The 26,434-nt window shown below is 34.6% G+C and overlaps 1 protein-coding gene across 4 annotated transcripts in view; it reads left to right on the top strand.

Annotated features, from left to right (window-relative positions):
- Positions 1–8,966: 8,966 nt before the first annotated feature.
- The window catches only part of LOC131800339 (LIM domain-binding protein 3-like), a 39,641-nt gene continuing 22,173 nt past the window's right edge, over positions 8,967–26,434 (top strand). For 2 of the 4 annotated variants that reach the window (XM_059131824.1, XM_059131827.1), the window contains exons 1-6: positions 8,967–9,091; positions 9,318–9,443; positions 22,124–22,275; positions 22,329–23,240; positions 23,298–23,562; positions 23,628–24,183. In XM_059131824.1, coding sequence (XP_058987807.1) covers positions 9,345–9,443; positions 22,124–22,275; positions 22,329–23,240; positions 23,298–23,562; positions 23,628–24,183 — 1,984 coding nt within the window. In that variant the 5' untranslated portion in view covers positions 8,967–9,091; positions 9,318–9,344. Of the gene's footprint in view, positions 9,100–9,317; positions 9,444–22,123; positions 22,276–22,328; positions 23,241–23,297; positions 23,563–23,627; positions 24,184–26,434 lie in introns of all 4 variants that reach the window. The other 2 variants (XM_059131826.1, XM_059131825.1) reach the window with 2 other exon arrangements.

Below are 26,434 nucleotides of genomic sequence, written 5' to 3'. Positions count from 1 at the left end.
TCGGTCTGTCTGTCTCTCTGTCCGTCTGTCTGTTGAAATCACGATACAGCTCACATTATTTGACGTTGAGCGCCAAAATTTAGCAGAGCAATTTGTATTGCGTCTAGGATGCTTGGTATTAAAAATGGGATATATCGGTCCACGTTTCCGTATAGTCCCCATATAACGGTACCTCCCGATATTCGGATTTTTATGGGTTTTGCCACATTTCTTCGCGGATTTGTCTAGAAATTGGTATTTGTTGGTCTTAATGGGTTCTAGCTCTTTTGGCGAAACGCTGTATGTATGGGTCCACGTTTTTGTATTGCCCCATACAGCCGTATTTCCCGATATTCGGTATTTTGATGATTTTTGGCATATTTTTCCATGAATATGTCTAAAAATTGGTATATTGTGGTCATAATGGGCTCTAATGTTTCCTTTACCCTAAGGTGGCGGATATTAAAAGTTTGTCCCGGCTGAACTTAATGTTTTTTACTGGTTATGATTTTAACTGTATTTCTCAAGTTTTTTTTTAATTTATATATTTATTTATTTATTTTTTTTTTTTTTTTTTTTTTGAAAATGTCCATATTTTTTCCAAATGGTGGAGAGTATTCAAATTTCGACTTAATCCTATTTAGTTTTTCAATAGATTCCTTCTCGAGAGGATATCATGCACTCTATAGCAATGTTGTTTCGCACGGGAGGTACAAATGCATCAGTCAAAATTTAGTGAAAATTGATTCAGAGCTGGATATACCTCACATATATTAGTTCCATCTGAAACCGAATAATAACTGCTCTAGAGACATGATACGCATTTAAATAAGGTTCATAGTTGGTATGGTCTACTTCACATAATTTCTCAATTTAAGCTCTTTTTGTTACGGCAGCTCTGCTAAATATGCATAGGTAGGTAGGTAGGGTATCATATATAAACGGGCCCACTCGGTTTTTGACCATTCCTTACTGGTTTCATTCTCATTTCATAAAATGTTATGCATGTTTATGTGCCGCTGTTTTGATTCGAATCCGCCATTTTCCTCATATTATTTGTGAATGTATTGAGCGCCGAAAGGTCAGCCGGCCATGAAAAACTATGAACTTTAAGTCTTATCCTATCGTTTTCAATTAAAAATATCTAAGCCTATTTATTCATGCCTACTATGAAAATGGTGTTATCCGATTAGAAAACAAACAAAAACAATTATATAAACTTTGAACAAATTAGGTTTAATTTTTATATGGAATTAAAAACATTAAAAGCGGAAAACAATTAACCCTTTACACAAAACCTCAGCATTCTCCCAAAGTAAAGCCTGTTTATTGAAAGGTGGCAGAGGTTAATATGCTGGATAATCTTAACTTGTAAATGTATATGTATATGATGGTATGCATGCTGTGTAACATAAGGGTGAGTAGAATGCAAAATCAATTGGAGTCAACATTATTAAAAATGTGTAACAAAGTTTATATGTATAGTGGAGGATATAAAAATAATAGGAGTCTTCCGGACCAGGTATTATCGTTTTTCAGAACCTTGGTTCATTTCCATTCCTCGACGGCCCGAAACCTAGGTTATTTCGTATTCAGCTCATTTAAACATAACTACATAGCCCAATCTTCGTTTACCGACCTACCCTAATACACATAATTATGCTCTTTGATGTAACAACCGAAATTTTTGTTGGCCTGCTCAACCGAAATGGTAATTAGTAACCTTTTGCATTAAAGCACAAATGTGAAGCCCCCAAATTAGACATTTGTACAATGTACATGTGTGCTTTCGGTGTATGTGTGTGTGATTTGGGATTTTATGTGGTTGAACTTTGTTCCCAAAATTGTTACGTTTTACGAGTGCATTAATTATACACCCTCATATCAAACAATTGAATATAGAAAACTTTTGTCGCAAATTTACTTTTCACCACATATGTATCTAAGTAGGTAGGAATGTGTGGGTGTGTTTGTGTGTGTGTATGCAGACTATCAACTACCCCCTTATTGTGGAGTCCACAACCACATATGATACTTATCTCCCAAAAGATATTTTCGTTGGTCTGAAACCAGAAGTTAATAAAATGCTCTTTTGTAATCCCGTTGTAGTGAATGCTTTGAAATAGAAAATATAGAAGATGTCATGTTAACTTTATAATATCTAATTTTGTGACATTAGTTTGTACCAAAAAAAAAAAAAATGTCTGCTATTGGTGAGTTATGTATACATGGGCATTTAGAAGACCTACCATAAAAAAAAATTTTGTTTCACAAAAAGACACCTCCAAACATAGAAGACTTTCCTTAAATAACAAATCATGAATGTCAAATAGAAAATTTTCTATAGTACAGTGTGAAGTTTTCTACAATTTCGGAACTGGAAAGGCCAACATATTGGGAAATTAAAACCAAAAAACCAGTAAGTAAATGTCAAAAGTCGGACGGGGCCGACTATATGATACCCCTACACCACTATGCGTATTTAGTAGAAGTAGTTCATACCAACTATGAACCAAATAACATTTGGGCTGATATTTGGTGTACAATAAACGTAAAATTGGTCGAAGTATATATGAGAGCTATATCGAAATCTGAACCGATCTTGATAAAATTTGAAAAAGGTATTGTAGATCTGTATCTGATATCTGGTACCAAATATCATTGTTGTGGGGTGCAAATTATGCATGTAAGGGACTTAAATAACAAATCGGATGAAAAATATATATGGGAGCTATCGTTATACCTGAATCGATTTTCACCAAATTTGAAGTACTTGTTTTTTTTTAGTATGAATTCCATCCCTTATGCATGTAAGGGACTTAAATAACAAATCGGATGAAAAATATATATGGGAGCTATCGTTATACCTGAATCGATTTTCACCAAATTTGAAGTACTTGTTTTTTTTTAGTATGAATTCCATCAGTCCATATGGGCTGATATTAGCCATTTGGTGCACAATGAACCTGATATGGGAAAAATATATATAAAATTAAGATAAAATAAATAATATGACAGAGGTATTTTTGAGCTGTATCTGATGGCCGGTATCAAATATCATTCTTGTGGAGTGCATATTACGCATGTGAGGCACTTAAAACCTCAAACATAGCTATATCTAAACCGATTTTCACCAAAAATTTCAAAAAATTGGTTCTAGGCCAAATTCCGTCGGAAGTGCCAAAATTTTGTCCAATTAAAAACTTTTATTTCAGAGCTGTATCTGATATCTTGTACCAAAAATCATTGTTGCAGAATGCATATTACGTATATGAGGGCTTAAAACCCCATATCTGATAAACTATACATCTATATGAATCGATTTTCACCAAATTTGAAGTACTTATTTCTAGACTCAATTCGGTCTGATGTGCCAAAATTCAGGTAATTTGAAATGATATTGGCGATTTGGTGCACAATTAACCCGGAACCGGTTGAAACATATATACGGCAGCTATAGCTATATTTAAACCGATTTTCGACAAAATTTGATGTACTTTCTTTTAGACTGAATTGTGTCGGATGTGCCAACCTTCAGGTCATTTCGATTCATAATGGCAATTTGGTGCACAATTAACCCGAAGTCGGTTAAAGATATATATGGGAGCTATATCTAAACATGAACCTATTCTCATCAATTTCAATAGGGCTCGTCCTTGGGCCAAACAAATATTGTGTGAAAATATTTTTCTCAATCGGCTAGTAAATACGACCTGCATTTTGTTCACAAAAATACATGGTCAAGCGGAGGGACAGACGGACTGACATGCAAAAATCATTTGTATGAAACTTGTTTGTAACAGGCAAAAGGAAACGAGATAGACCCATAGATCCTTTTGATGATCTACATAGAATCACATTTTGAGTCGATTTATGCATGTCCGTCCGTTCGACTGTCTAGTATTTTTGTAAGCAAAGTACAGTTCGCATTTATTGCTCGATCCAGATGAAATTTTGCACAAATCATTTGTTTGGCCCAAGACGAACCCTATTGAAATTGGAGATAATCGGTAAAAATTTAGATATCGTCCGATTTGGCTTTTATTGTGCACCAAACGTGTAATATCAGCCCGAATAGTATGGAATTTTGCACATACAACTAAATTAGACCTGAAAATAAGTATGCCAAATTTGATCGAAATCGGTTCAGATATAGGTATAGCTCCCATATATATTGTTTATCCGATTTGTTACCCACAGCCGTAATATGCACTCCGTAACAACGATATTCAGGGAAATATATTAAATACAACTCAGAAATATATTTGCCAAATTTTGTCGAAATCGGTTCAGATTTGGATAGAGCTCCCATATATATCTTTATATGATTTCAAATTAATTTTGCACCAAATGGACAATACGAATCCGAATTTAAAAGATACAAATGCTTCGACATATTTAGTCCTTTGAACTTTAAATTATAATTATTATCACAGCGTGTATACTTGAATTCTCCCATAAAAACTGTTAATTGTTATGCGCAGCTCAACTAAATTAGCAAAGTGGTGTAGGGTACCATAAAGTCGGCCCCGCCCGACATTAGGACTTTCTTCACTGGTTTCTTAATATAATCTTGGTTTGTAAAAAAAGAACTAAAGTTTTTGCAATTTTTGTTTTGTTCTCCAGAAAATTTGTAATTTTAGACATATGATGCTTCTTTTCAAATCTGGATATAGGACTGTAAATATATAGCGTTAATTATTGTTGAAATGCTGTGTACGATTATTTTTGGTAGATACATAAGTATTAAATTGCCCACATATTTTTCATTCAACGTATTTCAATGAATGTTACAAACATACAAGTAAAACAAAAAATTATTAATTATTTACGTTTTTTTTTTGCCCGAAAAATAAAAATTTCATTCGAAATTCGAGAGCATTGCAGATTTGCAAATTAAATATTAAACAAAAGCCAACCAATCATAAATGTGGCATTTAAGTTGGCGTAGGCTTAACTTTCAAAAGCCCACGTACTCTCAACAACAATGTAACATTTTTTGTGTCAGATACTAAAAATATAAATCTATATATGAAAACAAGTAAGTGTAGGCTATAGTCGTGCGGAGCTGACCATGTGATACCCTACAACACAAAAATATATCTGAAGTAACCTTCGGTCCATTGTGGTCTTTTTCGTTGTTGAAATAATATCATACAGTCCTGGTAACAAAATATACAAATCAAAATTGTAAATCACATATTAAACCAGTAAAGAACGTCTTAAAGACGGGCGGGGCCGACTTTATGATAGCCTACACCACTTTGCTAATTTAGTAGATCTCCACATAACAATTAAAAGATTTTATGGGAGAATTCAATCATAGACGCTATGATAATAGTTATAATTTCATGTTCAAAAGACTTAATATGCCGAAGCATTTGTATCTTTTAAATTCGAACTTGTATTGCTCATTTGATATTTATGGGAGCTATATCCAAATCTGAACTGACCTTGATAAAATTTGACAAAGATATTTCTGAGCTGTATTTCATATATTTCCCTGAATATCGTTGTTACGGAGTGCATATTACGGCTGTGGGTAACAAATATGACAAATCGGATGAACAATATGTATGGGAGCTATAGCTATATCTGAACCGATCTTCACCAAATTTGACATAATAGCTTCTAGACTCAATTCGGTCGTAATTGCCAAATTTCATCCCATTTGGGCAAATATTAGACATTTGGTGCACAATAAAAGGTAAATCGGACGAAGTTATATATGGGAGATACATCCAAACCCGAACCGATCTCGATAAAAATTATCAAAGGTATTTCTGAGCTGCATTTGATATATTTCCCCAAATATTATTGTTACAGAGTGCATATTACGGCTGCGGAGGACAAAAATAACAAATCGGATGAACAATATGTATGGGAGCTATAGCTATATCTGAACCGATTTCGATTAAATTTGGCATACTTATTTTCAGGTCCAATCTGATCGTACGTGCAAAATTCCATACTATTCGGGCTGAAATCGGACGAAGACATATATGGGAGCTATATCTAATTTTTTACCGATTATCTCCAATTTCAATAGGGTTCGTCCTTCGGCCAAACAAAGGATTTGTGCAAAATTTCATCTGGATCGGGTTTTTCATAGATTGTATCCTTTTCTGGCAAGATGCCACTCCAAATTGGCGAGAATTGTCAAAATCAATCAAGCGATTCTTGACTTATAACCATATTAACTATCATCAATTTATTCGACATAAAGATTTGCCTAGTTTTCTATGTACCCGATATCTTGGCTATCCGTATCACTGTCATGGTCAGAAGTGACATTTTAATGTATTAGCGATTTCACCGGGATTAAAAATATTCGAGGTTTAGTGGAAATTCTCGAATTATTGTACATAAAAGTTATGGTCCATTTTACCCGCTAAATATTGTCCGATGACCAAAATGTATTGCTTCTGCCCAGAATTCCCAAAATTCCGTCGATTGGTCTATACTTGCGACCTGTAGAGCAGCTGCAAAATCCGAATTTTTCTGCTTTTGATCCATTTCAACTCACAACCTAAATATTTTGCGATCATCCCCTAAAACAGTAGGCTTCTATTCTGACCCTAACTCTACTTCTACTCTCAATTTCCTGACGATCGGGCCATAATTGCGACCTGTAATGTGATTATAGTTTAAAATGGACAGACGGACGGACGGATATACATCGGTAAATCGACTGGAGATAGGAAGAGCCATATATAGTAGCCCATGTCGGGAATCAATATTTCGAGGTGTTACATAATGTGTGGCCCAATCAAACTTATTATACCCCCAACACAAAGTGTTGAATGTGTTGGTAATTGATGTTCTGTGGAATGTGTGAACCAAATTTGTTGTTGTAAATGTCATATGAAAGATGACATCAATGCCAAAGATTTTATGTAAATAGTTTCGTGGTATTGGTTTAGTATTAGCTAAATAAAAAAAACTGCAAAAAGGTCAAATGCCATAATTTGTATATTTTTTAAAACTTTATTGAATGAAAGCAAAAAATATCGAAGAATTACATCAAATTTTAGAATAAGTTTAGATTTTTTGAATGTGCACATTTTCAGCTGACCTCTTTGGCAAGTACACACGATCGTTTTGTTTGTTTACAAACTGCTGGGCAACAAATGTTTTCTCATCGGAGAAAACCTAATTCGGCAGTTCACCACTTTTGGCCGAACGCAGCAACTCTTTAGCTCTTTTGAGTCTATTTTCTTTCTGTTGCGGTGTAACTTCTTGCACTTTTTGAAATTTCAATGGCTTCACCCCGAGCTCATTTTTCAATATTTGCCGAATGGAATGTTGCGATATGTTCAGCTCACGAGCCATTTTTCGGCCACTGCGACGCGGGTTTCGATCAAGTCGCTTCTTTACTTTTCGAACCATTTCTGCTGATGTTTTCTTTCGTCCACTTGCTTGACGTCGGACCACGTTACCTACCAGTATCACGGTAACGAACGATGGTACGACACAAAAGCATTTAAATGCTGGAGTGCTCTAACGATAGCCATTTGTGGTTTTCCAGCCAAATATAAAGAAATCACACTATCTCGCTTGAATTCCATCACGAATATACATATATTTTTTTTCTGGAAAATTCGCACTAAAATGCTTATGTATGCTTGTAAACAATATAATGAGCTGTCACTGGATTAATTTTAACAGCTGTCTGCTTAGAAATGACAGCAGTCTGAAGTTGGTTGCATTTTTTTCATCTCACCTTGTATATATTTATGTATATCTTTTACGTCATATCTGTAATATTCGTCCACATAGAATTTTTTTCGACAAATCCGCGCGAATTCAGCCCAGTAGCAAGTACTTCAAATTTGGTGGAAATCGGTCCAGATCTAATCATACCTTCCATATATTTGCTTCATTTGATTTGGTGTTTCAATCCCTCATACTATATATGTGTTCTACAAAAATTATATTTGGTACCAGATATCAAATATGATCCAGAAACACCTCTCTCAAGTTTTATAAAGATCAGTTCAGATTTGGATGTTACTCCTATATATGTATATATTTTTATCCGATTTCAAGTTAATGTCCACCAAATGGTTATTATTCACCCAAAATGGAGTTAATTTTGACACTTCCGATCAAATTCAGCATAGAAGCAGTATTTTAAATTTAGTGAAAATCTGTTAAGACAGCTATAGATCCCATATATATGTTTCAGTCGCTCATTTCGTAATATGCATTCTACAATAATGATTTTTGGTAGCAGATATCGGATACAGTTCTAGCAATGTTGTTTTGTACGAGAGGTACAAATGCCTACGTCATATTTGATTAAAATGGATTCAGAGTTGCATATACCTGCTATATATTAGTTCCCTGTGATTTCAATTTATAACTGATCTAAAGCCATAATACACATTAATAAAGGTTCATAGTCGGTATGTGTTACTCCGCATAAATTCCCAATAAAAACATTTATATTTTGCGGGTAGTTTTACTAAATATGAATTGTTGTAGCATCCGCCAGACATAGATATGGCGATTTCAGGCAACTCTTGCTGGTACGAGCATTATTGCTCAGCATTTTTTTAAGCGGGAGCGATTTCCTAGTAAAACAATTTAAAGTAATACTCTCTTAAAAGTGCTTTAACCAGATTTTTCATTGCAAATGATTTGGAAACATTGTTCATGCATCTTCACATTTTATGTTTCACTTTTTTCACCTCAACAACATAATAACCAATTTATGGTTAAACAAAAAACCCCAACAACATCAATACAAATGTTTATTTCCCTTTCGAAATGGAAATGGAAACAAATTACTTAAATTTTAACCAACATAAATGTTGCAATGAATGCAAAATTAATTCATCTGTACATCAAACATAATTGTTTTCTGGTCATTTCGGTTTATTTGGCCAGTGGTTATGGCAGAAAACAACTGAAAACCACTCGCCCAACAAAAACTAAATAATCGATATCGAATCAAAGAAAACACCGAAAACAACTCGCATCGATATTCACCGAGAACTCAACAATAGCAATCGTCCAATATCAATCTGTCATTTACTTTGTTTTAGTCGGTTTGGTTACGTCGGAGGTTTTAGTACGAGTTTTTCATTGATTGCGGTCAATACGTTTGGTACGTCGGTCGGTGCATTTTCTAATTAAAAAGAAGAACAAAAAAAAAAAAATAAATTAAAAAATTCCCCCTCAACATTTGCAGATCGGCATTCGGAAAAAGCACTTTCAACATAGAACACTCACATACTTGCCTATTTACACACACACACACACGCATACACATACGCACCTAGATAGATTTCAAGTGAAAATAATCTCGTTCACCTTTTGCAAAATATTTACAGTGAATAGTTTTGAATCAATTCATCAAAATGGTGATTGATATTAAAATGTGCCGTTTCGAAAATGTGCCCTGGGGCTTTACTCTTGTCGGCGGTGCGGATTTCGAATATCCATTAACGGTGGTGAAGGTTAGAATTTGTCAGCAGAAATAAAAAAACCAACACACACACACACAAACCCATGCACACAAATACTACCACTCACCTTAATCAATTTATATGAAATTCATCCAAATAACCGTGAAGCACAATTGAGTGGCATCCATACTACACCACACACATACACACACAGAGACAGACAGACAGACAAACATCCACACCTTGCTTTACCCACCTTGCGTGTTATGTTTGTTAATGTTGTGGAAATGTGTCTCTGGATACATAGCTGCTGTGAAAATATTGATCGATCGAAAATGCATCTAATGCATTTTCAATGTTACGTAATTGAGAGATAGATTGAAGTGAATGTTTCGAAATCAAAAAAAAAAAAAAGGAAAAAAGAAAAAAAATGTGTACATATATTTATATTGCATTTCCTGGTCCACCATGTGATAACTTATTTATCCTGTGCAGTTTTAATATAATGCGGAAATGTATTTTCCGTTCACCTTTATATATGAGTTCAAGAGTTGATGGCGTTGGTGTTTTTATTCGGTATAGTTTCAGTCGTGGTATTTTTTTTTTTCTTTTTTAAATTTAATATGATTTATAACCTCACAAAATGAATTTATAATGTGAAAAAAAGACGAAACGAGAAAAGAGTGTTGGGGGACGAAAAGGAAAAGACAATAATTACTGCGTGTGATGAAAGTAAACAAATTAAAATTAAGTAAAAAATAAAAAGTTCTAAAAAAATTAAGTTTGTTTCTTTTTTTTTTTGTAATTTCAAAGGGTACTGACTGTTATATGCTAGATGCATTAGCAAAACAACAATTTTGTCGATATTTTCATAGACCCTTAAATTCCTCAAAAACACAAAATATCAATATCGGTGCAAAACACTTGAAATACAAAATATTGGCAGTCGCGGTTTTATGAGTCTAAAAAAAACAAGTAAAAAAGCAGCTAAGTTCGACCGGGCCGAACTTTTTTTACACTCCACCATTGGATGAAACTTGTAAAATTTCCAAAAAAAAATCCTTCGGAAAATACCGCTATACGAAGAAGTGGTCCTTCATAAGTTATAGGCTGTAGTAACTGGTCCGAACTTTATATACGAAATTTGAAACCATTTCAGTGAATAACGTCGCAAAAATCATCAAAATACTGAATATCGGAAGGTGCCTTTATATGGGAGATATACGATATCGTAGACCTTTATGCACAATATTCTTTCCGGGGGTAGTGTACTTTTGTGGATTTTAAGACAATTCCATTGACAAATTTAGCTGAAATTGTCAAAATATCGAATATCAGGGGGTACCGTTTTATGGGGGCTATACGATATCGTGGACTATATAGATAATTCTCTTTCAGGGAATAAAGTACTCACAAGGAACTCCTTGTGTGAAGTCTCAGACAATTCCGTCAAAATACCGAATATCGGGGTTACCGTTATATGGGGCTATACGATATCGTGGACCTATACAGGTAATTTTCTTTCGGGGGGTAAATTACTCATAAAGAACTCCTTGTGTAGAATTTCAGACAATTTCACTGAAAAATGTGGCTAATATCATCAAAATACCGATTAAGGGGGTGTGCCGTTATATGGGGGCTATACGATATTGGGGACCTATATAGGAAATTCCCTTTCAGGGGATAAAGTACTCACAAGGAACTCCTTGTGTGAATTTTCAGACAATTCCGTTGAAAAGTGTTGTTAAAATCTTCAAAATACCGATTATTGGGGGTACCATTATATGGGCGATATACTATATCGTGGACCTATATAGGTAATTCCCTTTCAGGGGATAAAGTACTCACAAGGAACTCCTTGTGTGAATTTTCAGACAATTCCGTTGAAAATGTGTCTGAAATCATCAAAATACTGAGTATCGGGTGGTAGCATTATATGGGCGCTATACGATATCGTGGACCGATATATCCCATCTTCGAACTTGGCCTGCCTGCAGACAAAAGACAGATCTGTGCAAAATTTTAGCTTTCTATCTTAATTCGTTTAGACTGTAGCATGACTACAACAGACGGACATACGAACGGACGGACAGTGCTAAATCGTCTTAGAATTTTACGCTGATCAAGAATATATATAGTTTGTTGGGTCTAAAACTATTATTTCGATGAGTTAAAACGGAATGTCGAGCTATCGGGTATATCCCTACATACTATGCTTGGTGGAGGTTATAAAAACATGGTCATGTTTAGATAATTTTCAGTGATATCTATTGTGACTAAGTCACCGACAGACTGACCGAGAATAAAGCCCAGACAAAACGGCTGAAGCTAGAATCATGACATTTTGCACGAAGGTCAGTCTTGGTGCGTAGGCGTGCGACTAGGCTGGGATTTTGTAAATTCTTACTAAAAGGATACGAAAAGCACTAAAATGTACCAAAAATTGTATTGGACAAACAGAGCTAGAACTATGATATTTGGAATGATAGTCACTGATAGAGTGCAGGATAGATGTTCCAAAGAGTTTTTGGTAACTCGAACCTTAATGTTACGAAAAGTTCTAAAATGGTACAAAATGATGAAGGGATTGAGCTAAAAACTTGAAATTTGTTATGAAAATCTAAATTGGGAAGTTAGTTTGATATATGAAAGTGGTTTTGGAAATGTGGTCTAAATGCATGAACTGTACTAAGGGTGAAGGGAAAGTTAATGTTTAGAATTCTGATGGTAACTGTGTATGATATTTGGTGGAGGTTTGGAAATGCGTCCCATATTTGTACGAGAAGTACTAAATGGTACTAAATTTGATATTGAATTCTGAAATTTTGATATTGAGGTCTCTCTTGGTATATGTAATTGAGATATGGAGGTGGGTTTGGAAATGTGTACTATAATTGTACAAAAAGTACTCAATAGAACTAAATTTGGTATTGAATGAAGGAATATCGCTGAAATCCTGAAAGTTGATATTTATGTTACTGTTGGTATCTGTGTTTAAAATATAGAGGTGGATTTGGAACTGTCAACTATAATTGTTCGAAAAGTATTAAGTGGTACCAAATTGGGTAAAGGAAATTTGAGTTAAGGTCACTATTGGTTTCTAGGGCTTACATATGCAGACGTTGAAATAGTTTTGGACAGAAAAAAAATCGATGTGGGTCCATTGTGATATGATCTTACTAATATCCTCACCGGTAAACCTCAAAATAAAAAACTTTGAAGACTTTTTTAGCATGAATGGTAAACATTTTCTCTGAAAAACGAAAAACTTAAATAATACATAAAAACTTGAAACTCTGAAAATTTAGTATGATGTATGAAGTTTTGATTAAAAAAAATCTTAAACTGAAAAAATTGTACTTTTTGAGTACTTAAATACAAATCTAAAAAAAAAATCTAAAATTTTAAGGTGGACTTTTCGCTGGCGAAGATGTGAGCACTTCTGAGTGTATTATATTAACCACTTTGTAATTTAACAAGTAAAAGAGATCTTATGTTCGACTAGGCCGAACACACGTTGTCATACATACCTTCTGCATTACCGGTTGGTCAAAAAAGAACGTGTTATTCCCATAAAAAGGTTGTAACGAAATTTTTGAATATTACAAATAAAAATAATGGTTAATTTCACTAAATTATTTTATAAAACTAGTAGCCTTTTGCCCTGGCCCATATAGCGACTACAAAATCAAGAAATCCCCAATAGTCTTCAATTCTGATCATAACATTACCTATTGAACGATTTCGTGAGGATTGAGCCTGTAGAGCCATAACAAACAAATAATAATAATAATAAATAATAGCTATATCCTAAATGGAAACGATCACCACAAAATTTGGAAAGCGTACTTCTATTCTGTAGCGCATATTACTGATTTTGGATTAAATTTGATTGTATTTACTAAAATTCATTTAATTTGGGAATATCTTTTCCGATTATCACCAGTTTTAATAGAGTTCGGCGGTAGGCCAAATAAATTAACGGTGCAAATATTAAATGTTAAATAAATGAATAAATGTGACCTGAACTTTGGACAGGGTATAAAAAAGGTTTGCAGACTCACATACAATTGGCAAAACCTTTAAAATACCTATAGTCGAGATGTATGGAACGCGATGTCGACTCGCCATTTGCAATATATAGTTATTAAAAAAAAAAATTAAATTGTATCAGTCGGTTTTGCCGACAGATGTACACCCCCAGTCTTTAATTATGATTATTCACACTGTTGACCCTTTATGATGAACGTTCCGAAGCAGTTGGCCAATATTGTCGAATTCGTATCTAACCTAAGTCTGATATAAATATTACAACGTGCCACAGGTTCAATTTTTTGGAAAATGTGGAAATATGCTCGAGAACCGGATGCTTATTTCGGATTTCATGATCGTTTTGGTTATTGACAATGTTGTCCCTTTGTGGGGGAGGTACGAGAAGAAATGGTCTGATCTCTACAATCCTTATAACAATTCTTGTGTTGATGGAAATACTGAGATGTAACAAGTCTGAATGGAATCGAGTGTTAATTTCGCATTTTATGAGCTTCATGGATATTCAAAATTTTAACCCTTTGTGGGGAAGATACCAGAAGGAGTGGACCGATATGTTCCATCTTAACACCAGATCTTGGGTTAATAAAAATATTGTAATATGAGTAATTTGAAGAAAACTAGACTCTTGAATCACATTTAATAAAAGTTATAATGGTTCAAAATTTTGACCCTTTGTATGGGGAGTACTTGATGGAGTAGACTGATATTGCCCATTTTCGCCCCTAACCTAGCATTGATGCAAATATCAGGATTTGCAAAGTTGGTGCAAAATCTGATTATCCATTCTCTTTTTGTGCAGTAAAATATATGTTTTTTAAATGTCGACCTTTTGTGGGGGAAGTACCAGTAGGAGTGAACCGATAATGCCCATCTCCGAACTCGATAATAATATTGCATAAAGTGTCCTCATTTCAATACGTAATATTTTAAATGTTTAATAAATTATTGAAATATTTGTGGCATATAAATTTCACTGTCTCTCAACAAAGCTTCAATACAAACAAATTGAATGATATGCACAATGCATTGACAAATACTTTCCTTGGCAACATGTTGTGCAGGATAAATATTTCAGTAGCCTACACTTTAAGGTTTAGCTTATGTTCAACATTCCGCAGTTTCGAATGATATTATATTAAATTTAAGTTACTCTAATTAAATGTTCTGTATATATTAGAAAAAAGCTACAAACTTTAAATTAGTTTTTAAAAATTGGGTAAATTTTCAAATTAAGTAAAATAGTATTTTATACCCATACTATGGAGGGTATATTAACTCCTCGAAATACTCATGTCATTCTTGATCAGCGTAAAATTCAAAGTCGATTTGTCAGTGTCCCTCTGACGGTCTGTGTAATCACGCTACCTCACGAAGGCAGGTTAAATTCGTAAATTGGGACATGTCAGTCCAGGTTTTCGTATAGCCCCATGTAACGGCATCTCTCAATATTCGGAATTTTGATGATTTTAGCGACATTATAGACCGGAATTGTATAACATTTCGTATTGGAAGATCTTAATGGGTACCACAACCTATGACAGAAAATGGTCCATGTAGGTTCACGTCTTCGTATAGCCCACGTATAACGGTACTTTTCAATATTCGGTATTTTGATGATATTAGCGACATTATTCAACGGAATTGTTTCAAATTTCGCATTTGAAAGTCCTAATGGGTACTACAGTCTTTTTTTAATTTTTCAATTCCATTCCAAATGGCGGATTATATTAAAAGTTCGCCCCTGGAAATATACATTATAGACCCTTCTATGTCGATTTAACGATGTCCGTCCGTCCGTCTGTGGAAATCACTCTAGCTTCAGAACAAATTGAAGCAGATTGATAAAATTTTTTGTTTTTATTTTACGATATGTGTTTGGACTTTTGGTATTGAAAATGAACTATATAGGTCAAGACCTCGTATAGCCCCCATATAACAGGACCTCCCTATATTCAGTATTTTGATTTTAGCGACATTATTCACCGGAATTGTTTTAAATTTTGATATTTTTCGACATTATTTACGGATTTTTTCAAGTTTTGTATTTGAATATTGTAAGGGCCTATGACAAAAATTTCTTATAGACTTATAGACCCCAATATAAGAGTAACTCCCTATATTTGGTATTTTTATTATTTTAACAGTATTTTTATTTGTACTCTCCACCATAAATTAATTTCGCCATTCCGTATGTAACTCATCGAAATAATAATTTTAGATCCAATAGAGTATTTATATTCTTGATCAGCGTAAAAGACGTTTTAGCCTTGTCCGTCCGTCTGTTGTAAGCACGCTACAGTCAAAGCGAATTAAGATAGAAAGCTCAAATTTTGCACAAATCTGTCTTTTGTCTGCAGGCAGGTATCGGTCCAATGGAATTGGTTGAATTGGAATTGGAATTGGTTGTCAATGGAATTGGCTAAAATCATACACTAGGTGTTCTTCTGAGTACTTTACCACGTAGATCCACGATATCGTATATACCCCATATAACGGCACCTCCGGATTTTTGTGACTTTATTCACCGGATTTGAGCTGTATTTTCTTTAATTTTTTCAAATTTCTTCCAAATGGTGGAGGGTATAAAAAGTTCGGCCCGACGGAACTTAACTGATTCTTTATTTATTTATTTATTTTATTTTTTTTTTTTGAAAATTTTCAAATTTCTTCCAAATGGTGGAGGGTATTCAAAGTCTGTCTCGGCCGAACTTACTGCTGTTTTATTTCTTTTTTTTAGTAGTCGGCACCTCTTCTCTATTGGCGACACAGCGGGATCCCAGACAGTTCTTTAATATTTGACAATAATCCGAATGATAATTTGTAAATTTTAACATAGTAAAGAGTTCTATACACCAATCGACAAGTCAAGACAATGCGGTCTTCATCTTAGCTTTTCCCTCGTAAATTACTGCTTAATTTTTGGTAATTGTAACTCAAAAAGAAAAACAGCAAAGTCAGGACATTGTGCACTCATTGCCATGCATTGTAGCATGACAACACGTAGCCACGGCAGCAACAACAAAACGCAACGTTATTTTTATTATCCCGCAAAATGTATTCATAGCAATTTAGCACGCGTTTCATTTAATTGTCATTTAAACGCTTACGCCACAAGATAAACACAAATGAAATCAGAAGACAATCGACCAGCCAGCCAGCCAGCTAGCCAGCGGGTCATGTTTTGATCCACAATAAAATTAAGCAAGAAAGAAAAACAAACCAAATCACAAAAATAGCAACAACAACAAAATCGGGAAAATCTCTTTCCCTCACTAAGAGAAAAGTACTTTTTGATTGTTTTGAATTTACATGGCAAATGTTTTGCGTTAGGCATTCCTCGTGTTGGCTGGCTATACTTAGGTGGAAACACACACATAAAAAACAAAAGCAAAGAAAAATGAAAGAGCAGAAACTATGCAAAAGAAACAAAATTCAGAGAAAAAGATTTAAATCTTTGGCAGAAATCATGAATATTATAATGTGAAGGCGGCAACTGACCTTTCAACAGCGGCGATTTTTTGTATTTCTTTTTTTTGAGCTTTTTTCCATTTTTCTTTTGCTCTTCTTATTTTATTCATACGCAAATTATACTTTGCGTTACATTTGTATTATGTGGGATATATTTAGTACCCTACAATAGATATTTAGGCAGTGTCATGTTAGTTGTATGTTGGTTTCGAAGCAGATATTGAGGAACTATCAATTTAATAGTCTTTCAAAACGAAGTTTTCAATTCAATAACAAATGTAACTTTAAATTGGAGCAAATGCATGTTTATACCCTACACCATGGCGATGATACGGCTCGTTTGTTTAGGCCCTTAAATTTTAAAAATACCAAAATTAAATGTAGAACACAAAATAATAACACAGAAAAATAATGCAGTAGGTTATCAAAGATGAGCTTAAAATAGGAGAAAAGTGTATCGACGTTTTGAAAGTTTACATTGCAAAGTATATATAATGGATAAAGAGATGTGTTTCTTACGATCCCGCTTAAGGAAGTAGGTTTTAAGAAAAATGTATATATTACTAGGGAAAATTATGGGTTTACGATAATTACAGCTAATTTAACACGATTCCATTCTAAGACAAAATCGCCCTCCATATTTAATTTTTGAGGAAAGTGTCAAAGAAAAAACAAGTAAAAAAGGTGTAAATTCGGCCGTACTTTGAATACCCTACACCATTAGCAACGGATTTTGCAATTTTTAAAAAAATAAAATCCGTTAAAAATGCTGTTAAAATCTTAAAATACCGTTAAAATACCATTACGAACTTCAAATACCAAATTTGAAACAATTTCAGTGAGTAATGTCGCTAAAATCATCAAAATATCTGGAGTTGTCTATGATATACTACATCATAGGATGTAGTATGCATTACGAACTTTATATATATGGATAATGTCACTAAAATCATCATAATATCGAATATCGGGAGGTACCGTTATATAGAAACTATACGAATATGTGGACCAGCACAGACAATTTTGTATCATAGGTTGTAATATCCATCACGAACTTCAAATGTTTCAAATGTAATTTGAAACAATTCCGGTAAATAATGTCGCTAAAATCATCAAAATACCAAATATCGGGAGGTGACGTTATTTGGTAGCTATACCAAAACGTGGACCTACATGGCCCATTTTCAATGCCAAAAGTTCCCACAGACGGATAGACGGACGGACTTCGCTAAATCGACATAGAATTTTATGCTGTTCAAGAATATATATATATTTTGCTGGGTCTAAAATGTGTATTTCAAGGTGTTACAAATGGAATGACAAACTTAATATACCCTCCATACTATGGTTGAGGGTATAAAAATATTCTGAATTCTACAATTTAGACGAAAATGTCTAAAATGGTACTAAACTTCTAAAATGGTACCGTGAAGTTTGGCTGGAAAGTAAGTTTGATATATGAAGGTGGTTTTGGAAAATGGATCTGGAACAGTTTAGTTTAGGGTGAACGTGCGAAGCTGGAATGTAATAATTCTATATTGGCGGTCCTGTTATTGTTAAGTTTGTGACAAGGAGGTGGTTTTGGAAATGTGTACTACAAGTGCACGAAATGTACTAAATAGTACTATATTTGATAAAATTTGGTATTTGGTGAAAATATAGAGCATGAAATCTGAAATTTGCTATTAGGGGCTGTTCTGGTCATGTGTAGACTGGATAAATTAGGTGGTTTCGGAAATCTAAAAATATACGAAAAGTATTAAATGTATCTAAATTTTGTATTGGGTGAAGAGTAGAGCTGGAATCCTCAATTTTGTTATTGAGGTCTCTGTTGGTTTTTGAGAATTGTGATATGGGGGGTGGTTTAATTTAGTTTACTAAACGGTACTAAATTTGGTATTGCGTGAAGGAATAGAGCTGAAATCCTCAAATTTGATACTGAGGTCTCTGTATGTAGCTGAGATTGAGATTCATGTTGCGTGAAGGAGAAGAGGTGAAATCCTGAAATTTCGATATTTCGATAACTGTTATTATCTGGGATTGATATTTGGAGGTGGGTTTGGAAATGCGTACAACAATGAACATTTCCCTATTATTCTTTCAAAAAAATAAACAAATAAATAAATAAATCTATATATATAAAAATCAATTGTTGTTCGTTTTTAATGGAATCAGTTGAGAACGGCTGAACAGATTTGCATATTTTTTTGTACAAACGTTCGTCATACCCCGAGTTAGGTTTTTAAAGAACAAAATAGTGACCACGCCTACTTTTACGCCCACTATTTCGATTTATCTTAAATCCTTATATTTGCCAAATAAGGAAGATATGGGTTTTAAAATTATTACATGACATACGGCAGACTTTCCCTCCAATCCTAAGTATTTATTTGGGGGCTGAGAAACTGACCACGCCTACTTTTTAATCTATATATAAACCAATTGTTGTTCGTTGGTAATTGAATCAGTTGAGACCGGCTGGGACTATTTGGATATTTTTTAAATGTTCGTAATGCCCCGATTTAGGTTTTACGCAAAGATAAAATAACCATGCCCAATTTCGCGCCCATTTTTTCGATTTATTGATAATCTTAATATTTGCCAAATTAATGAAGATATCTGTTCGACAGTTAGTAAACGTAATCTTGACCCCCACTCCCCCCAACCCTAGGTATCTGTTTGGGGTTAGAGGAACTGGCCACAACTACTTCTTTAAAATTATATGTAAAAAAAAAATATGAAAAAGTATAGTAAGACATCTGTTAAGAACGGCTGGGTCGATTTGACTCAAATTTTCTTTTGGTTATTTGTAATTACATAGAAACGTTGTCATGAAAGAAAATTTTGAGAAAAATCGCGGAAATGAAAAAATTGACCGTTATATTATGATATGAAATTTTGTGTAGAATTGTTTCAGAATTCCTTTTGGAATTGAGAAATCTTATTGAAAAGAAAAACCGAAAAAATCGAGAAAGTTTGCATACAATTTTTTTCAAATAATTATAAGTATAGAACCATGGTTCATTATAACTCTTATGTGAAGGTATCCGGTAATTTTAGCTATATTGGTCACATTTTTCAATTGATTTTGCACTTATTTAGCATCTAGCTTCTGGTAGAAGTCCTTTTCGCGGAAATTTTTCAATGTCAATGTTTCGAATTAGGGCTCATACAAAAGTACCTCCTGATTTTAACTTTTTCGAGGATGTTGATTATATTTTTTAATATATATGCTATATTATTTCTAATATATATGCTAACCTCTTACTGAAAAATAGGATCAGGTTTTTTGAAAGACGTATTTATTTATATTTAATTGAGTCACCATTTATAAAAAAAATTGTGCCATTTATGTGAGCCAGATTTGTGAATTATTATGCTTAAAAAACTATGCATTAACGACTAAAACTATGGGCCGGCAACGCGGACTGGGCCAGCTAGTAACAATATAAAAACTTAAAGGTCTGAAAAATTTTTGAATGATTAAATATATTTAATAACTTCCGTCCATCCCCGAAGAATAAAATATACAAATGTCCAGCCATATATATTGGAAAATACGGATCAAAATAATTGAAGTCAGGAGGTACTTATTTATGTATGGGTCTTTACTCCTGAATATGGACCTGAATTGCAGGTTTTTATATCCAATAATAACAAATGAAAGTTTTTAACCTTTTTTTTTTTTTTTTTGAGTTGTGTGTTTCCATTGAATGAACTTGGTTTTATCGCGGAGCAACGCGACCATGCACTCTGTGGGAATTAAAAAATAAAAATAGTAGAAATTTTAGTTGTATGTATATATTTTGCAATATATATGATATCTCATAATTTATGTTAACTACATCAACATCACTGTCAAGACCGGAAGGTGAATTACAAATCTTGTTACCATGTAGTTGTTTTTCTGTCCCTACAAGTCTATTAGCGGCCAAAGTCGGTAAATACCTTTTTTTTTATCGATTTTTAGGTGCCAAAAAATATTTACTTTATCATGGGACATGTCCTAGTTAAAATAATGAGTTGGTAACCAGATTTGAAAATGCGAAGGAACCGTTATTTGAGCGCTATAGGAAAACTTGGACCAAGATATTCAATGTTCCACCACCGGAGCTAGAGCCCATTATGAACTACAAATATCAATTCTTAGAGAAATCCGTGGAAAAATGTGGCAAAAATCATCAAAATACCGAATATCGGTACCTCCCGATATTGAGGTTATACGAAAACGTGGACCTATATAACTACAGTTCTTCCACAGAAGCTAGATTCCATTACGAACTACAAATACCATTTTTAGACAAATCCGTGAAAAAATGCGGCTAAAACCATCAAAACATCGTTATATGGAGGATATACGAAAACGTAGTCCTATATGTGCAATGTTCCGCCAATGGAGCTAGAACACATAACGAACTACAAATACCAAATTTTAGACAAATTGCTGGCTAAAACCATCAAAATACTGAATATCGGGAGCTACCGTTATTTGGGAGCTATTCCAAAAAAATACTATTCCAACCAACCGTCTAGATACAATACTGTGCCGAATTGTAAAGCTCTACGTCAAATAATGTGGGCTGTATCGCGATTTCAACAGTCAGACGGACATTGGCAAATCGACTTAGAAATTTATGCTTATCATGAATATATATACTTTTTGGGGTTTATGATGAATATTTCGAACATCCTTGCCAAGGTGGGGGGTATAAAAATACAATATCGTAACTATAAATTTCTGAAACATAATGTAAACATTGGATAGCAAGATAAAACTTAGACCTGCATTTTTCACCTGTGTGACCTTCTTAAATAGGATTTGATGTTCAAAGATTAGATAACTTCAAGAAGTGTTAAACATCTAAGCTAACATATAACAGACCATCTAAAGGATTCCATGCAGGAAACTTCATTAAATAGAAGGCTATCTAAATTCTGGTCATTCGGCATGGCAAATAAAAAAAAAAAAAATAAGATGCTATTTTCCCCAGAATTTGTTTTGAACTTTTTTATAGTTATAAGTTATTACATGGTCGACCATACCAAATAAATCTAAATATTATTACTGGTACATGCAATGCTTAAAGCTAACGTTGCTTTGATTTACTTATATTTCTCTCTCTATCTCTCTGTACGTGTATGTGTGTCATGAAATACTTCCCTTTTAATTGCATTTACATGATCCTCATTATAATTGTAAAATATTTCAGGTTACTGAGGGTAGCATTGCCCAGGAGGCTGGTCTTAAGGTCGGTGATGTGATTGTACGAATTAATGATACACCAACATCTCCATTAACGCACGAAGAATCGCACAAGGTGATAACGAAATGCGGTAATGTTTTCTTCCTGGGAATCAAAAGGCAAGTAAACCATTAAAGCAGTGACATTTGTGGTAATCTAGCTCTACCTTTAGGGAAAACGAGGAACAGCATGTGAAGCCGAATTACTTTCCAACGACCAACAAAGCTATACCCACAACTCCAACCAGTTTTCTCGAGGTAACCGAACAACCTCGACTTCCCACAAGTTTTGTAAATGTTCCTGCAGCTGCTCCTACTCCTGCAAAGCCGGCTGTGGCAGAAAGTTTACCCAGTGAACGACCACCGTCTCCCATACCACCACTCGGCACTGAACCATGTTTGGAGGCAAAATCACCGGTGCCACATTTATCGATTGAGAACTACACGGAAACTTTTGCAAGGGGAAGGTCACCCTCCCCTATTACACCAACCAGTTTTGTGGCCGTGGTGGCGGTACAATCAACCGTTAACATGCCAAAGGTTAGATCACCTTCTCCCATACCACCGCTTGGAACTGAACCATGCTTAGAAGCCAAATCTCCAGGACCATACCTTATGACGGAACAGGCCTCTGAATCATTGACAAGAGTAAGATCTCCATCCCCAATACCTGCAATCCGCACCGAACCCACTTGGGATTCAACCTCTTTGCTACCAACAACCAATGCAGAACAATCGTTGACCAATCGACGTTCACAATCCCCGTTTACTCGTCAAACTTTGGAATATCGTCCGTCGACTGTCTTTTTGCAAGATCCTTTGGAATTCCGGCCATCGCAATCTCCCATACCATTTTCTCCATACTTGGAAGCTGGCGAAACAAATGAATCTGCTGAAGACAATGAACAGCAAAACGACGGCACCCAAGAAGCGGGCAATGCTGACGATCAGTACGTAGGAGATCAGGACGATAGGCCCTGCTCGGTATTGTCCGAGGAAAGTGAACGCAAATTGGTAGAAGAAGAAATTGCTGCCGTTCTAGCAGATGCCTCGGAAATAGCTGCCAATGAGCTTAACCATCCAGGGTTTGTATAACCACCGTTTTTATTGCTCATATTCTAATGTTCTGACTTAAAAAATAGAATTAATATTTATAGGCTGTATCCGAAACCAGGCGTATGCATGAGCAGTCAAGTGTTGCGTACTCTCAGCGAAGAGGCATCCAAGACCAAACTTGAAAAGGAGAAGGAGAATCGTAGGTGGACCACGTTTTTGCAAAAACCAGATCGTCCCATACCGAAGAGTAAACAACAGCTGGAGGCTGAAAGGCGTGCTGCAAATGCTTACAAAGTGAAAATTGTAAAGGGTGCACCAAGGTCATCCCGTTCGGTGACACCAGTACCGCAGGTAAAATGCATGGATTCATATTTGGTTATTATGTGTGTGTGAAGAACAGTTTATTTCATTCAAAGCCAAAACCGGAACCTGATAAGGAACCGACGCCTCCACCTCCAGTTGAAGAACCCCAACCGGAACCAGAACCTGAACCCGAACCAGAGGCTCCAACCCCAGTTGATACCGAGGTACCCAATTTGGAAGAAACTATTTCCAAAGATGACATCGCAAATGCAGATGAGTCCTCAAGCAACCAGCCAGAGGAGGAGATTGAAAAATCCGACAAAGAAAAAGAGACCACTCCAGAAATGAAAGAAATGGAATGCCCACAGGAGGACAATAAAGCTAACGAGCCAGAAGCAGAAGAAGTAAGCAATGTTGCCGAAGTTGAAAAAACTGAAGAAGAATTAGCTTTGGAACGGCAATTGGTTGATGTTCAACGTCAATTGGCTGCCCTTTCCAACCTTCCCAGTACCATACAATCGACATTGGATACCGTGACACGTCAATTGGCAGATTTATTACCCTCATTTAAATTACAACAAGAAAAGCAAAAATCCCCGGAGGCACGTGAAATCAGCTTGGAAAGAAACGATGAACCACAGCAATTGACCAACGAAGAAGACAATGCAGGTAATTATTGTGGGCAATTCCATGCAATTGGATTGAGTGACTTTGGAGGGCGGTTGGGGAACAGAATTTTAATGAGAGATATTGCTACAGGAAGAGAACCGATTAGGCAGAAGTTTAGGAATATATCAGATGGGAGTGAGCGTAGAAATTATATCGAATTTCGATATTTGAGAAGTTTATTCCTTTTACAAGAAGGAAAAAACAGGGTCCACCTCTTAAGCATTCCCAAAATCGGTAGTCTTTCGTGTGCAAAAAAAAAAAAAGATGAATAAAGGGAGAGAGAGAGTGGTTGGGTTTTTTTACACCAGGGCCAGACAGAGATTCGCACATTGAAGACACAAGCGTTTCTTAATATGAGAACTTTCTCTGAAATTATTTGAATCAAATTATCCGACTCGGGTACAACTTCAAGCTAACAGTCTCTCTCTCTCTCTCGCTCTCTCTCTCTGAACTGTATTTATACCATTCACCATAGTATGGAAGGCATGCCAAATATGCCATGACCGCTCGAAATATCTATTTTAGATCCTACAAAGTATATCTATTCCTGATTAGCATAAAATTCTGTTTTATGCCATATCCGTCAATCTCTCTGTCCATTGTGGGAAATCACTCTAGCTACCATCTTAACTAAATGAAGTAGGTTGTGACGATTTCGGTCAGAATCCAAAAAAAAAAAAAGAAAAACATTGAAAAATTTAGAGGAAAATTAAGACATTCTGAAGGTTTTCGAAAATAAAACTCAGAATGAACGTTTTAAAAAAATTATCAAATCTCTTAAAAAGGCCAAATTGGGAAATTTCCCGAAAATTCCAAAATTTCTTGGGAAATTCGGAAATAGTTTTATAATTTCTGAAAATATTTGGACAAAGCAATTAAATATTACTCGAAGCTTTCTAAATTTTGGAATTAGTTAGAGAAGTTTCTTCGAAAACATTTTAAGAAAATTGTATATACAGATCTACATTGTATATATAGATCCACGTTTTGGTATAGCCGCCATATAACAGTACCTCTCGATATTCGGTATTTTGATGATTTTGCAACATTTTTGCACGGATTTGTCTAAAAATTGGTATTTGGCGAAACAGTGTACACAGGGTGAGATAAAAAAAAATCAACAAAGTCTAACGCCATAATTTTTACATTTTTTTTAAATCTTATTGAATGAAAGCAAAAAATGTCGGAAATAGCATCAAATTTTAGAATTAATTTAGACTTGTTCAAATTGGTCACCTTTGGTACGAATTATGGCCTTCAAACGGCCAATGAAACCGTGACACGCTGCCCGAATGTTTCTCTGCGGTATTTTGACCCATTACCTGCGAAGCGCTTGCTTGAGGTGAAAGACATTTCGGTATTTTTTTTCCAAAATACTCCAGACACAATAGTCCAACGGATTGGTATCCGGATATTTTGGTGGATTTTCTAAAGCAGGTGAAATTAACCTCAAATAAATTGCACAGGGTTCTGGCATACCACCATTATTTTGATCCGACATTTGGATCACTGAATTATTTAAAGTAAATCGATCCCTGAACCGAGATTTTTGAAATTTTTTTTTTGGATTTTAAACATATCAAAATATTTGTTTTTTTCTTTCAAGCGCGCTTGCAAATGTAGAAATGGAGTCATACATTAACTTATGTCAAAAATTGTGACTCCTCGAAATGATGGTCCTAGATCCACCAAACATTTCAATACGTTCATGGAACTTTTCTTCATAAGAGAAAATTACATATATATGTATTTCAGAGATAAATATTTAGTAGTTTATCATTTCTATCGGTTATGTTTCACTTATGTTGGGTTATGTTTTACTTATTTTAATTACCTTATTATGTAAAGGCTATTCATGATTGAATATGCTAATTTTAAAGAAAAATATTAAAAACAACTCATAATTTCATTATATAATACTCAAGAAATGGAATGTCCCAACATAATTGACAAATCTGTGCAAGTAACAGAAAATGACCACAGAAAAATGAAATAAAACGAAAATATATATAAGTGTAATATCTAACGGACAATTTCTCAGCGTTTGAAACACCGAAGGAAATTACAGCAAATGAATATGAACGTCATTTTTTTTCTTCATTATATTTCGCCTGAATTAAATCATTTTTGTGCTCCATGTCGTCGTTTTCGTCGTCGTCCCTTTTCGCAGCTTACCTAATATTTATTTTCTTCGTTATTTTTTTGTTTTCTTGCACACTTTTTTTATACTTTCCCTTGGCTTGGTTTCTTT

Source organism: Musca domestica, unplaced genomic scaffold, assembly GCF_030504385.1.
Source record: "Musca domestica strain aabys unplaced genomic scaffold, Musca_domestica.polishedcontigs.V.1.1 9, whole genome shotgun sequence".
NCBI lineage: Eukaryota > Metazoa > Arthropoda > Insecta > Diptera > Muscidae > Musca > Musca domestica.
Note: the sequence above shows the minus strand (reverse complement) of the source record. Positions and strands in the feature narration are given on the sequence as shown.